Source organism: Lytechinus pictus, chromosome 15 (genome assembly GCF_037042905.1).
Source record: "Lytechinus pictus isolate F3 Inbred chromosome 15, Lp3.0, whole genome shotgun sequence".
Lineage (NCBI taxonomy): Eukaryota > Metazoa > Echinodermata > Echinoidea > Temnopleuroida > Toxopneustidae > Lytechinus > Lytechinus pictus.
The window spans coordinates 3,266,836-3,280,435 of NC_087259.1; the positions used below are offsets into that span (position 1 = coordinate 3,266,836).

A 13,600-nucleotide genomic window follows, 5' to 3' on the forward strand; every position below is an offset into this window, starting at 1 on the left:
TTTATACATTGAGAAAATCTAAAATTTATAATTCTTCAACATTAATTTTCAATAAAAAAGTGGAATTGATCTTTAGTAAATAATAATGCCAGACAAATTAAAATGTTAAAGGGGATCCATCATCAAGCTCTAAAGCAAAGAGGAGAAATTACATAGTATTCCCAGCAATTGCGATACAAATTAGACTCGATTATTATTTCTTCCGGACCTAGGCTACTTTGCCGAAAATCAATTAATCAGAAACAATTAAATAAAAAAAAAAACGGGAATAAAAATAGCGATGCATGATTGCCAAATCATTGCATGTGCTCAGAGGGAACTAATCAGCCCTCCATGGCTGACCTTTGACCGCGCGTATCCTGTTTTCAGTGCGCGTGTCGCCACTCTGTCTATTGATAACTCTGTTTTGTTTGATATAGCGCCAGCTACGATACTGTTCAGACATCTGTTTACAGAGCAACGACCGACGCCTAAAAGATTGAGAACCTGTCCAAAGTCTGTGTTTTCCGTTCTTTTTTCCTTAAAACGATGGGTTAATTTAAGTTGAAAATCTTAGCGATGGGTGTAAAAGATGTCGGCCTCTTCAGACGGTCCAAGTGTTGGTAATGGCACCAAGTTGGAGCCGTTATATCCCAGATCTACGCATGCACAAATTGCATATGAAGAATGCTTGCGGAACCAAATTGCACAGCTCCTCGCTGAAAATCATCGGGAGGCCGAGGAGATCGCGACCGGTGCCCGCCGCCGCTCCAGCACCGGGGGAGATGCTCGTTTGAAACAGACACCAAATGCCTTGACCTTGAGTACATGCAGTTTAACCGCGGCTGACGACGCTGTCAAATCAAAAACACAAAATGCACAAGCAGGTCAAGGAAAGAAAAATACCAAAGATGAACATAAATCACGACGTAGTCGAAGCGGGAGAAGGAAACGACGTCACAACATCCTGATGGTCAATATGACAAAATCCAGATCAAGTGGAGAAGTGTTGCGAGTCAGTCTCAACGAATTAGGATGGAGATGGAAGGAGGTAAAGCAACCTAATTTGCTTCCTAAATTGGGGGGGGGGGGTAATTTCAATTACACTACGATATACAGTCACAATTCTTTGACTACCTGGGGCCCATTGCATAAAACTCTTTACCTGAGAAAACTCAGGTTGTTTTTACCAGAGTTTTTGCCCTGTGTAATGTGTTAAAGTCAATGGCAGAAATCAGACTAACCTTAGTTTTCAGTTTTTACCAGAGTTTTCTCAGGTAAAAAGTTTTATGCAACAGGCCCCTGGAGTACCTGTTTACCTGTTTCACCAGAGAACAATAGATTTGGTCCATGAATCTATTGTTCTCTGGTGAAACGGGTAGTCAAAGAATTGTGACTGGTACTGTATCATCTGGGTTCATTTTTAGTGAAATACTGTAGTCTACTTGGAAATTCAGATATATTTTTAATAGAAAAAAAATGGGGGAAAAACAAAAAAAGGTTTTTATTTAGTCTTTGGGGGGCAATATATCTGGTAGTAGACCCAAACGTTAACTTTTCCTAAGTAAAGGTAATGATAAAGATAAATTTCCAAAGACATTCTTTATTCATTTGTCATTGTCAAAATATTCAGATAGACTTAGAATCTACATCATAATTGAAAGATTTCACATACATCTGTAGACCCCTACATGTATATCATAAATCATGTGTGAGATATAGATGATTCATGCAATGAACGCTAGATCTATAGACCATGACCAAGTATTTTAGTTCCTGTGTCTACAAATGGACTAGCTACTACATGTACATGTCTGTCGGTCGTCAGAAGAAGAATGAAGTAAGATCCAATATTATTACAAGATTTGATATTAGTAAGATTTTAATGTTAAATAATTTCTTTTAAAACAAATTTATGTCTCAACAAATAAGAATAAATGTACAAGTTAGAATAAATGTACACCCGATAGATGTTTGGTAAAGAAAAAAGATTCTCTAACATACTGTAGTTCTATGGAACGTATATTTAGGATTCGATCTTCATGCAAAGCTTTTTGATATGCAGACATTGTTTTGAAAGATTTTGGTTCAGTGTGTTGATCAAGTAAAATGATTGCATAACAATACAGATATGATGATTAATATCCGAATGTGTTAAATTCCTCAAGAAAACTGACGATTTATAATCTCCCTTTAAGCAATGATAATAAGGTGTTCTTACTCTTCCTCTTCTGTTTAATAGTCAAGCGGCAGTCAGAGGATACCATGCGATCTATTCTGGAATGGAGTATCTTTCTTTGATTGCGAAAATAAACCCCTTGGAGGCATGGTCAATAAATTCCCAGGTAAGAGAAAAAAATGTTTTGGTGAAGTGACTTGGAGATGTTGGTGGAAGGGCTCAATCTTTGGCCAAGTCTTCATAAATGGGACTTTCTCCTTTCAAACCAGTTCCTGGGTGCTTAGAATTTTAGAATGGAGCTGGGTTATTTTGTTATGTAGTGCCAATTGAATCTGGATTTCTAGACTGTTGAACAATTCTTGATTATCGTTATATAACTACAGATCTGTTCTACTACTTGTTACACACAATCAGTATATCAGTGATGAGCAGAAATCTGGGAAATACATTGTATGTATGTAGCAATTGGTACTAGTGGTAGTTTAAAGGTTTGTGGGTTCAATAAATTTAAGGTTTAAACTGAGTAGTAAGTGAAGTGTGTTTAATTGCTATGTTTAATGTACATGTGCATTATATTTCCCTTTCCCAGGTCTGTTAGAACTTGTACGCAAGGCCCAACTCTCGAAACTACTGCATCAAATGAGGCAGCTATTCCCTGATGAATACAGCTTCTACCCACGGACCTGGATCCTTCCAGAGCAGTATCACATTTTCTGTGCAGAGGTCTCCACCTTCACTCAGAAGTACCCCCGAGCTAAGCCAGTCTTCATTGTCAAACCGGATGATGGTTCTCAGGTAAGGCTGGTCTTTCTTCTTTCTTTACAGTTTAAAATCTTCATATATGTTTACATGTACCTAAGACCTTGAATGACTTGGGTCTTAAAGGCGAAGTTAACCCTGAAGAAAATTCTGCTGTAAAAATGGGAAACATAATAACAAATATTGGTGAAGGTTTGACGAAAGTTCATCAGAGATTAGAAATTCAATTTTTTTTTATCTGCGACGTCATATACGAACAGCTACTCCAATGCATAAATTTCAATTTTTGTCTGGCATGCATAGCAGAGCAAGACTATAGGCGCCGCTTTTCCGACGGCAGCAGCGATGATGGCGGCGTCGTCAACATTGAAATCTTAAACAAGGTTAAGTTTTTGAAATATCATTGTAACTTAGAAAGTATATGGACCTAGGTCATGAAACTTTGAATTGACATAAGAGTAATAAACTATCACTGATCATCTTGCCCGAGTTTCAGGTCACATGATTAAGGTCAAAGGTCATTTAGGGTCAATGAACTCAGACAATGTGGGGGTAATTAATATCGAAATCTTAACTAAGGTTAAGTTTTTTAAATGTCATCACAACTTTGAAAGTTTATAGATCTAGTTCATGAAACTTGGACATACATGTAGGGGTAATGGTGCATCACTGAAGATTCTGCTTGAGTTTTCAGGGCACATGACCAAGGTCAAAGGTCATTTAGGGTCAACAAGCTTTGGCCATTTTGGGGATATTTGTGGAATTGTTATAACTTTAAGATTTTATAGATCTAGTCGATGAAACTGGGACATAAGGGTTATCACGTATGAATGATTGTTTTGCAAAAGACTTGAGTCACATGATCAAGGTCAAAGGTCATTTTGGGTCAATGGACACAGTACATTATTATCCTATCAATGTTTTCTTTTGTGAATTACATGTATTATTTAATGGTTGTTTTCAAAGTCCGCACAGCTATATCAATTCGCGTAATGCAGGCGAGACTGCCAGAGGCGTTCCACTTATTAATGGTTTATGATGACTTTACAAATAAGTTCTTTTAGGAGCAGATGTGAAACAATTTGTCTGTTGATATACTGAAGGTGCAATAAAATCTATATTCATTTTTTTTGAGCAAATGAAATTTCATTGATATTTATTATACACTGAAGCTGCTCATATACAACATCAAAAATTATTAAAGAATTAAAATTCTAATTACTTTTAAAATTTTTAATGGACTTTCCTCAAACCTTCACCAATGTTTTTTTCTGCTATTTTTCCTATATACTTTTTTTATCAGGGTGAACTTCCCTTTTAAATGTTTATATTTTTAGGCAAGACCTCTTTTCTATAGGGCACATCTCTATATTACAGCAGAAATGGGAAAGGGTTTTTACTATAGCACAAAAATATCCCAGGCCAGTGAGAGAAACCAATTAATAAACCCATGGCCTGCAATTAATTTTCAGCTTTTTTACTTGTGGTTTAAAATCAAGTTGATTCGCTTTAGTAGGGCATTAGGCATTGGACTCGGTAAAATTTCCATTTAAAGGGGGAGAGAACTGTGTGTGGTCTCATTGACTGTGTGTTTATAAATACATAGTCTAATAAAATATATGTTTTCAGATATCTACTAATTACAGAGAATAAATTGATCTATAATTGTATTTGTATAGAAAAACTTCATTGTTTTGAGAGGAAAAGTAATTGTTTTGCTACTTGGTAACATAATTGATGCGGTATAAGTGTATTGAGTAGTTAAGTAACATGTTATCATTCAAATGGGTCTATATTACTAGACTACACTAGCATTATGGGTCAGGAAACTGCCAAGGTATGAGTAGTTGAGGACTCTAGATGGCGCTATTGGTTCATATCTGCTTTAAACTGAAAGCCAACAATCCTGTGGTTACCTATAAATTCTTCTTTTGTCAGGGTGATGGCATCTACCTAATCTCCAACCCTCACCATATGTCCACTACCGGCCTCACCAAACCGGCGGTCGTCCAGGAGTACGTACCAAGGCCCCTCCTCCTAGAGCACCTGAAGTTTGATCTACGCATCTACGTCCTCCTAGCTTCCATTAACCCACTCAGGATATACATCTGCAAAGAAGGCATGGCTCGGTTTTGTACCATCCCTTACCAGGAACCAACAACGCGTAACCTCCACGTCACCTACATGCACCTGACGAACTACTCCCTCAATAAATTCAGCACCAGCTTCGTGCACACGGATGCGACGGATCGGGGAAGCAAGCGAACCATGACCAGTGTGTTTGGTACTTTGGCAAACAGGGGCTTGGATACACCGCGGATGTGGGAAGAGATTCAGGAGTTGGTTGTCAAGACCATCACGGCCATGCTTCCTGATCTTCGGGTTGTATGGGAAGCCGAGTTACCTCCAAAGAGATCAAACCCATCATGTTTTCAGGTGATCTTGTTTTTCTCAAGTATTTCATCATCGATAATATTAGAATTAAGTAGCCCTGAGGTAAATCAATCAGCAGAGCTGACAACCAGTACGTTTTTGGCGTATTTAGTACGTTTTTGCAAAATCGTAATTTATTGAGAAAAATCATCTCTATATGTCTCTATTTCATAAAACTTACACAAATATGGTTATTGGATCAATGTAATTTCAGGTAACTTTTTCCCCAATCATTTTGTTAAAACCAGGGTGAGATATACACATGTTTAAATTTTTTTTTCATCTGCAAGAGCAGTGCGCATTTTAGCTTGCATGCAGCTTGAGCGCTGCGATGAGCATGCACGCCACACATTTTATTATGAAATACATTTTTTTGGGGAAAAATACAATTTTTTTTTCACAGAATACAATTATTCATTCCTAGAAAGAGGTTGGCAGGTCTGAATCAGTCTACCAGTGCCTGACTAATGTTGCCAGTCACCAGTATTATTTCCTGGCTTGCCGATGACAATAAACCAGTTCAAGAATTAAATTTCTACAGTGTCATTTGGTATTAGATTTCTTTTTTCTTCTGAAATTTGTCATGGTGTAGTGGTTCTGACTCTCACCTTGTAATCAGAGGGTGGTGTGTTCAAATCCTACCATGGTCTAACGTCCTTTGGCAAGACGTAAATTTTCCACTCTCCACCCAGGGGTGAAGTGGATACGCAAAAGCTTATGTAGTATGCTTAGCAATTGAGTCTTGGAGCTCTTGTTGAAATGATCCCCAGGGAGTGGAGAAAGTGCATACTTTGAGTGTGGGCATGTCAGGATACAGGGTGATGATATATCTGTAAAGCGCTTAGAGACGTCGCTCTGGGGTACTAAGCACTATGAGCAGCATATTATTATTAAGTCCATGGTAAATCATGCACAAAATGTTTGGGAAAAAAAGTAATTTGAAAATTTGATTGTATTGTTACAGGGCTTAGTTTTGATAACCCTCTGATAAATTCAATTCTTCTTCCAGATCCTCGGATTTGACATTCTTCTGACGAGCAAACTGAAACCAATCTTACTGGAGGTTAATGCCAATCCTAGCCTGAGACTGGACTTTGAGCATCACCTTCCGAACGGTCTAGTCGAGATCCTACCCAGTCCGGTAGACGAAGATATCAAGATTCCTCTCATTACCGATATACTCAGACTCCTTAGACCAGGGAAGTCCTCCAAGAATCCAAAGTAAGTTCCTCGTCCTTGTTTCATTGGCCCAAGTTTTTAGAATCTCTTGTTGAAAATCTTTTCTAGAATTTTATCAGACGGAGTGAGACATAAACCGTTTCTCTTCCTAATGTATAATTAATAATATCTGAACTTTTTAGCCAAATTGAAGTCATTAACTTTAGTAAAAGGAGGTGACAGATCATGTGGATTGCCTAGCATAGTGACATACAAACAGAGACCATGTCAGCTGGTAGAATTTTTAGCAGTACGGTGGTACCCTTATCACAAAAATCATTGAAATTTTTATTGATATTGGACCACTTGGCTTATAATGCTATGACCCTTCTTGTCTGGCCTAGAGTATTGCAATTAAGATTGATTTAGCAATAGGATCTTTATTTTTAATCTTCATTTTCAATCCTGGACAAAGTAGGTAAATTTTCAATCAAATCAGTCTAAAAAATCAGTTTGCAAGTTTAACAGTCCATTCTATAAAGGTTACTGTATTTCAAGAAAATTGTCATGAGGTTAAGAACATATTGAAAGATTTGGGGACATGGGTAATTTCATTATATTTTCTAGATTTATCAAATCTCACGCTTAAAGAAGAAACAAACCAGCTTTTTATCTAATCTTGCAAGAGAGCAGGGTCCATAAACCTAACAATCTCCCCAAATTTGTATTAATGTCTTACAGGAGCGCAGCATCCATCATGGCTGCTAAACCAAACAATCTCCCTGATTTTGTACTATTGTCTTATAGAAGCGCAGCGTCCATCACATCTGCTAAACCTAATAATCTCCCCAAATTTGTACTATTGTCTTACAGGAGCGCAGCATCCATCACAGCTACTAAACCTAACAATCTCCCCAAATTCGTACTATTTTCTTACAGGAGCGCAGCGTCCATCATGGCTGGTAAACCTAACAATCTCCCCAAATTTATACTATTGTCTTACAGGAGCGCAGCGTCCATCACGGCTGCTAAACCTAACAATGTCCCCGAATTTGAACTATTGTCTAACAGGAGCGTAGCGTCCACTGCTACTAAACCTAACAATCTCCCCAAATTTGAACTATTGTCTTACAGGAGCGCAGCGTCCATCATGGCTGGTAAACCTAACAATCTCCCCAAATTTGTACTATTTTCTTACAGGAGCGCAGCGTCCATCATGGCTGCTAAACGTAGTCAGATACCAGTTGTCAGTCTTGATGGAGGAGATGTCCCGAACCATCGGCTTGATGAACCAACCTCCGAGGACGAGGAAGACCCTCTTTATGACTCCTGCTTAGAGGAGATATGGCCGCGGAAATTCAGTAGCAATTACGAGCACCTGCGCATCATGGAACGTGTGGCTGTCTTTTTCAATCTGTTCCTTGGGGTGCGAGGGGCGCATCGTATGGGGGCTACTGGATTCAGAACCTTCTGCAGGTAACCAAATTTGATGATTTCAAGTTAGAACTTGCAGCTGGTCTTAGTCAGTGTTGTAGTCAAGGCCTAAATCCTCAAGGCCAATACTAAAGCTGCAACCCCAAGTCCAAGCCATGCTTAAGGTCAAGGAATTGAATAAAAAAGGCCTTAATATGCTTTAAGGCCATGTCCTGTAAAAGCACGGTCTAGATTGTAGATTGAGGCGCCACAACACGGGAGAGGGGGGGGGGGGCAAACAAACACTAAGCATGCATACCAAAATTGAAATTGGAATGGTGTTTGTTATTACGGTTATTACCTATTTCAGAAAACCAGCTTGTAACCCAACATGAGCCAATGTGGCAAGTTCTACAATGAAATTTCCACCATTGGCAAGTCACTGGCATAAACACCGGGATTGGTATTGACAAAGCTCAATGTCAAGCAAGATCATTATTGGCACTTTTTAAATGCACTCTCTTCAGTTGAAGATTTATAGGATCAGCAGAATAAATTTAACTTCCCCCCAAACCAACTCAAATTCAATGCTCCAGTTCTTCATCATATAAAATTTGATTTGAGGAGCAAATAAGGGTTTATAATTTTTCATTTAACCTCCCATCCCTATAACTTTTCTCCAATATGAAGTCATTTTCGTAAAGTAAATAGCTTGCAAAAAGCCTTTGCTAAAAAAAAATACCAGTCAGAGCCTTTATCGTATACACGCTTACGCTTAACAAGTCTATATCAGATAAGATCATCTTAATTTGTTTTGTATTTTCTTGTTTGCTAGAAAATGTAAACTATGTGGAGGTGGATTTTCAACTGCTGCTGCCGATATCATGTACATTGATGTAGCTCGTCGTTGGAACGAAAGAACCTGTGAGGGCGTCGCTGCCGGGATGTGTTTCGGTGCTTTCCTGGAAGCCTTTTTCCTGATAGCCAAGCGGAAGATGAGGGGCGACACCCTTTGCGAACGGGTGGTAGCCCTCGTGGAGCACTGTGAGGTCAACTTGAACGACAATCAAGACTGGCAACCCAAGAAGCCACTCCCGCATCGCCGTCTTGGCCGACCGTCCATGGCAGGACGCACTCTGGCACAGAAAAACAGCTCAGAAAATTGAAAGGCAACTACATGTACCACCTATGTGCTTTAATTGGGCTCAGTGTTTTGAGCCACAAGGACATGTGTCCATTCTCCTTCCCCCTCCCTTCTGAGAATTTTTTTTCAAATTGAAGCAGTGATAAAGAGAGAAGTCCTGGAGAAACTGAATAAGGAACGGAGGAGCTGATTGGAGGATTCCCTCCCCAGCACCTCCTCCTTTTGTCCCCTCACTAGAAATGTTGGTAATTTTCTGGGTGGAAACAAAACTCCTCTTGACCCTCCCCCCCCCCCTCCACTTCATATTTGATGTTAGTGGGTAGGTGAACTCAGTCTTTAAAAAGAAGAAGCCATGTTATTTCTGGTATTCATGAATAAATACCTGTGAGTGATACCATAGGGGTATAAGTCGTTTCATTCTATTTGTCATCTCACCTTGTCAATGCAAGAGTGGCCTTGCTACTAAAAAATGTTTGATTAAACTCACTTATTGTTATTTGGAAACAAACTCATGTTTTATTTTAAGTATTCATAGGACAGATATGTTGTGAGGTCGTTTTGTGGGATTCTCTTTTAAAAAGTGCTTGAAGGAGTTGAATATTTTTTGGTGCTTTGTATTAAACGTGCAATGTATGACTACCATTTTCTGTATTTTTGCATGTATTTTTATGCCATTTAATTATTGATGTATTTATCAAATTATGTTGCACTGCCTCAAAGTCATGTTGAATTGAATTTCTTTTAAAGTTTTTTAACCGAGTTGACCTTGGAAAATTGATAGTAATTCAAATTCAGAAAAGAGGTCTGTGCATGTGTACTTGTCAAAATTATAGTACTTTTTTTAGAAGTTGGGTGCACTTAGTGGGACCCATTTAAGACAAAACATGATCAAGTATTAGTTTTGCTCAGGGCAAAAATTATGTTACTGTATAACATTTTTCTTGTTGAACCTATATGTTCTTTAGTTTATGTTTCCTTAGAAACAGTTTCTTTTTGTTGTGTTTATGTATTAGATTTTTCTTATTTTAATTTCCTACTAGTATGCAAGATTGTATGCAAGGTATTTGAATCTTGGAAGTAACAACTCCAAACCGCATGTAGGACCCCCCCCCTCCATCATGCAGTGTTTCATGGGCGACAATGTGTAGTGGACATTAAAAACTTCGATTTTTCCATTCAAATTGGCAAATTTTAAAAATGAACTTTACGGCATGTAATTGTAAATTCCTACATGACTTTGTATATGAAAATCAAAGGGTAAACGTTGACCTAAAATTTATTAAAAAATAAATGAATAATAATTATGTCAATTTGAAGAAAAAAGCTGATCAAAGATGGCTTCCATTTAATTCCTTCTCATAAATGGTTATTTGGATGCAAAAAATATTGTGTGAATTTTATTGAATTGAATATAGATGCTTGATGTTTGAATGAACACCTTGCCACTGTGATGTGCTTTGGTTTTGATACCGGTTGATGGGCTTACACTTTTTAAAACATAGTTTAATCATTTGAGCTTAAGAAAGGTTTATGGTATATGTGGTAACAGGGACGAATGCAGTGTATTCTGAATTGGTCATGCACGAAGGAAGTTTATGATCAGCGAATAGGTAACATCTTGAATATTTCTTTCACAACTACAGGTTGAAACTGATCTGCACTGTAGAAATCATAATTCTACCGAAATTGCTAATTCATTCCAACTTCCAGTTTTAAGATGCTGTTTAATATGAAGACCACTCTCATTCTCTGTTGAAGTCTGGAGTTAGATTTATACATGTATATAAAGAACAGATTTGAAGTGGGGACTTTGATGTGGAAAAGGGGAAATGGAAGTGCAATCTAATGAACTTAAATGCTAGTGAATATGCAAGATATTCATGTTTCTTTGTACAGTATTTTCTGAGAATTTTTATACTCCTTTGAAAGTGTACGTTCTACGTTCTTTCATTTTCATTTGTTTATTATTATCCTCTCACAATTGACGTCAGTGATGTATGATGTATTGCCATATCTTAAATGATTGTTCATTTTACCCTAAAAAGACTGGGCTATTTGAACACCTAAGAAGACATCAGACTCCCTTCTGATCTCGGCCATCGATCACGTGATCATGATGAAAGTCGGCATGCGTGTTGCCCATGGCATTATCAACAAAATTGTACTATCAATATATTATATATTTTAGAAAAGTGATATTGAAATGTGAAATATCTCAATTTTGTTATTCCACATTTGATGTATTATGTGCTTTATGAAAGTGAAATATGTTACTTATTCCCAAATGATGGAATAATGTAACTTTAGATATGGGAATGGAACAATATGACGTAAAAGAGATAGAACTGTATACAATAATTCAATGACTTTATTTGGTAGATAGAAACAAACAAAAATGTTTTATGGTCATTTTTTCATGTTTTTAAGTTTTTTCAAGGAAAAACATTATTTCAGGAACAACTTTTTTAATGAAAAATACAAATTTGAATATTATTTTATGTACGTACCTCTTGATCTGATGTATTCATTTCTTAAATTATAACATTCTATAGGTGCTGAATAATGTAACTCAAATGTTAAATGTGTGTTAGATGCCAATGTAATTCGTGATGCTACCAAGTGCTACTCAAACTTTATTTTCTCTTTGTATTGTAATTCATTTACTATTGCATGATGATCACGAATCATGCTTGTTTTAAAGACCCAGACCTGACCCAAAAGTGAATTTGACAAATCATATACAAATCTAAAGCTTATTAAATACTAAATACAGCAATGGAAGCCTTATGCATTTTCACTGCTTACCAGCTGAGTATTTTGCTGAAGAATAGCTCCAATTATTGGGCTCGAAAATGCGCTTTATTATACTTTTCACTGGCCTCAAGGCCATGACGTCATGTTGTGTTAGAAGCGTTGTGATCCATAGGTTTGTTCACCGAAAAATTGTGGGTGATTTTTTTGCTTTTCAGATTATGCATTTTATTTTCACTTCTGTCCTATAGAGATATCATAAATATTATTTTTCCTGCAAGGTTGATTTGATGAAATCTCAGATTTGGACTATTTTTTTTGTGTCAAATTTTATATTGGCACAGTTTTCCCCAATTCTTTCTGCATTCAGATGATGTGTAAAAACTTTTCCTGACATAGCAATTTAGGCCCAACAAGAGCCAAACAAAGAACTCATAAAACTTGGTGATTTATCTTTTCTACGTTCAAACGTTTGGCATCACAACCCTCCTGACACAGTTTGACGTTACGTAATTCAGCCGTTAAGAAGCTCATTACGTCCTATTGGCGAAACCCGTGAAGTTGAATTTTTCTTAAAGGTCAAGTCCACCCCAGAAAAATGTTGATTTGAATAAATAGAGAAAAGTCAAACTAGCATCACACTGAAAATTTCATCAAAATTTGATGCAAAATAAGAAAGTTATGGCATTTTAAAGTTTCGCTTATTTTTCACAAAACCGTGATATGCACAACTCAGTGACATGGATATGACAGTCGATGATGTCCCTCACTCACTATATCTTTTGTTTTTTATTGTTTGAATTATACAATATTTCATTTCTTACAGATTTGACAATAAGGACCAACTTGACTGAACCATGTAGTATTAAGCAATGCTAATTCCAAACGTTCAGGGAGGAATTAATCATTGATTCACTTGACAATAAGGAGAAAATTAGAATATTTCATATTATCGTATAATAAAATACAAAAGAAATAGTGGATGATGTCAGCAGTCTCCTCATTTGCATACCGACCAGGATGTGCATATAACTGTTTTGTGAAATTAAGCAAAACTTTAAACTGTCATATCTTTCTTATTTTACATCCGATTTTGTTCAAATTTTCAGTGTTTTGCTTGTTGGATTTTTCTCTTTTTATTAAAATCGACTCTCTGTTGAGGTGGACTTGTCCTTTAAGCAAGTTACCAAGGGTTTAATATGCATAAAGCGTACATGTTTATACCATGTAGCTCACATGTTTCCCATTTGTCAATTTCACTTTTGGGTCTGGTCAGTGTTTTTAATGAGGCTGTTTTTTTTTCTGTAAATGCAAATTTCATTCATGTATGTCTTATTACATTTCATATGATATTTCAAACTTATATCAATGAATATTTCTATATTTTGTAAACTTTCTAACAAAATATTTTTTTGTTTCCTATGGTGTCCACATGCTACTGCATTGAATGTTTGTATATATGAGTGAGATTATTCTTCATTACATGTAATCTATTTTTACATATTTGATATTTAAAGTCTATTTATGGTGAAAGGCATTAGAATAAATGGTTATCTCAAGTGTATCGTCTGTTTGATCTTTATTTTGTGCAATACTTTTTTTGTATGATTTACACCAGCGCTTCTCAAACGGTGGGCCGCGAAGCTCTCCCAGGTGGGCCGTGAGAAGCTCCAGAGAAAGAAAAAAGATGGGGGAAAAACTATAGTATGTTTCACAGACCTGGACCAGTCCGACAGCCCGAATATGTTGTTTGATCGGTCTACGTGGGTCAAACAAAGCTAAAG

General features: G+C 36.9%; 1 protein-coding gene across 2 annotated transcripts; it reads left to right on the forward strand.

The window, feature by feature from the left end:
- Positions 1-432: 432 nt before the first annotated feature.
- Positions 433-13,380, forward strand: LOC129277630 (tubulin polyglutamylase TTLL11-like). 2 transcript variants are annotated; one of them, XR_010295777.1, is made up of 8 exons: positions 440-1,030; positions 2,222-2,324; positions 2,748-2,953; positions 4,856-5,353; positions 6,360-6,571; positions 7,709-7,984; positions 8,757-9,877; positions 12,978-13,380. XR_010295777.1 is itself a non-coding variant. In XM_054913783.2 (7 exons), the coding sequence occupies exons 1-7, from the start codon at positions 572-574 to the stop codon at positions 9,085-9,087; spliced, it is 2,085 nt and encodes a 694-aa protein (XP_054769758.2). In that variant the 5' UTR covers positions 433-571; the 3' UTR covers positions 9,088-13,380. The 2 variants fall into 2 exon arrangements, 1 of the variants encoding a protein (XP_054769758.2); XM_054913783.2 differs by having other exon boundaries at positions 433-1,030; positions 8,757-13,380.
- Positions 13,381-13,600: the final 220 nt, after the last annotated feature.

What these genes read in the sequence shown, in the direction of transcription:
- LOC129277630 (XM_054913783.2), top strand. Translation starts at nt 572, where the DNA reads ATGTCGGCCTCTTCAGACGGTCCAAGTGTTGGTAATGGCACCAAGTTG. An exon ending in AACCGGATGATGGTTCTCAG is followed by an intron (nt 2,954 to 4,855) that starts GTAAGGCTGGTC and finishes TTCTTTTGTCAG; the next exon opens with GGTGATGGCATCTACCTAAT. An exon ending in CAAACCCATCATGTTTTCAG is followed by an intron (nt 5,354 to 6,359) that starts GTGATCTTGTTT and finishes TTCTTCTTCCAG; the next exon opens with ATCCTCGGATTTGACATTCT.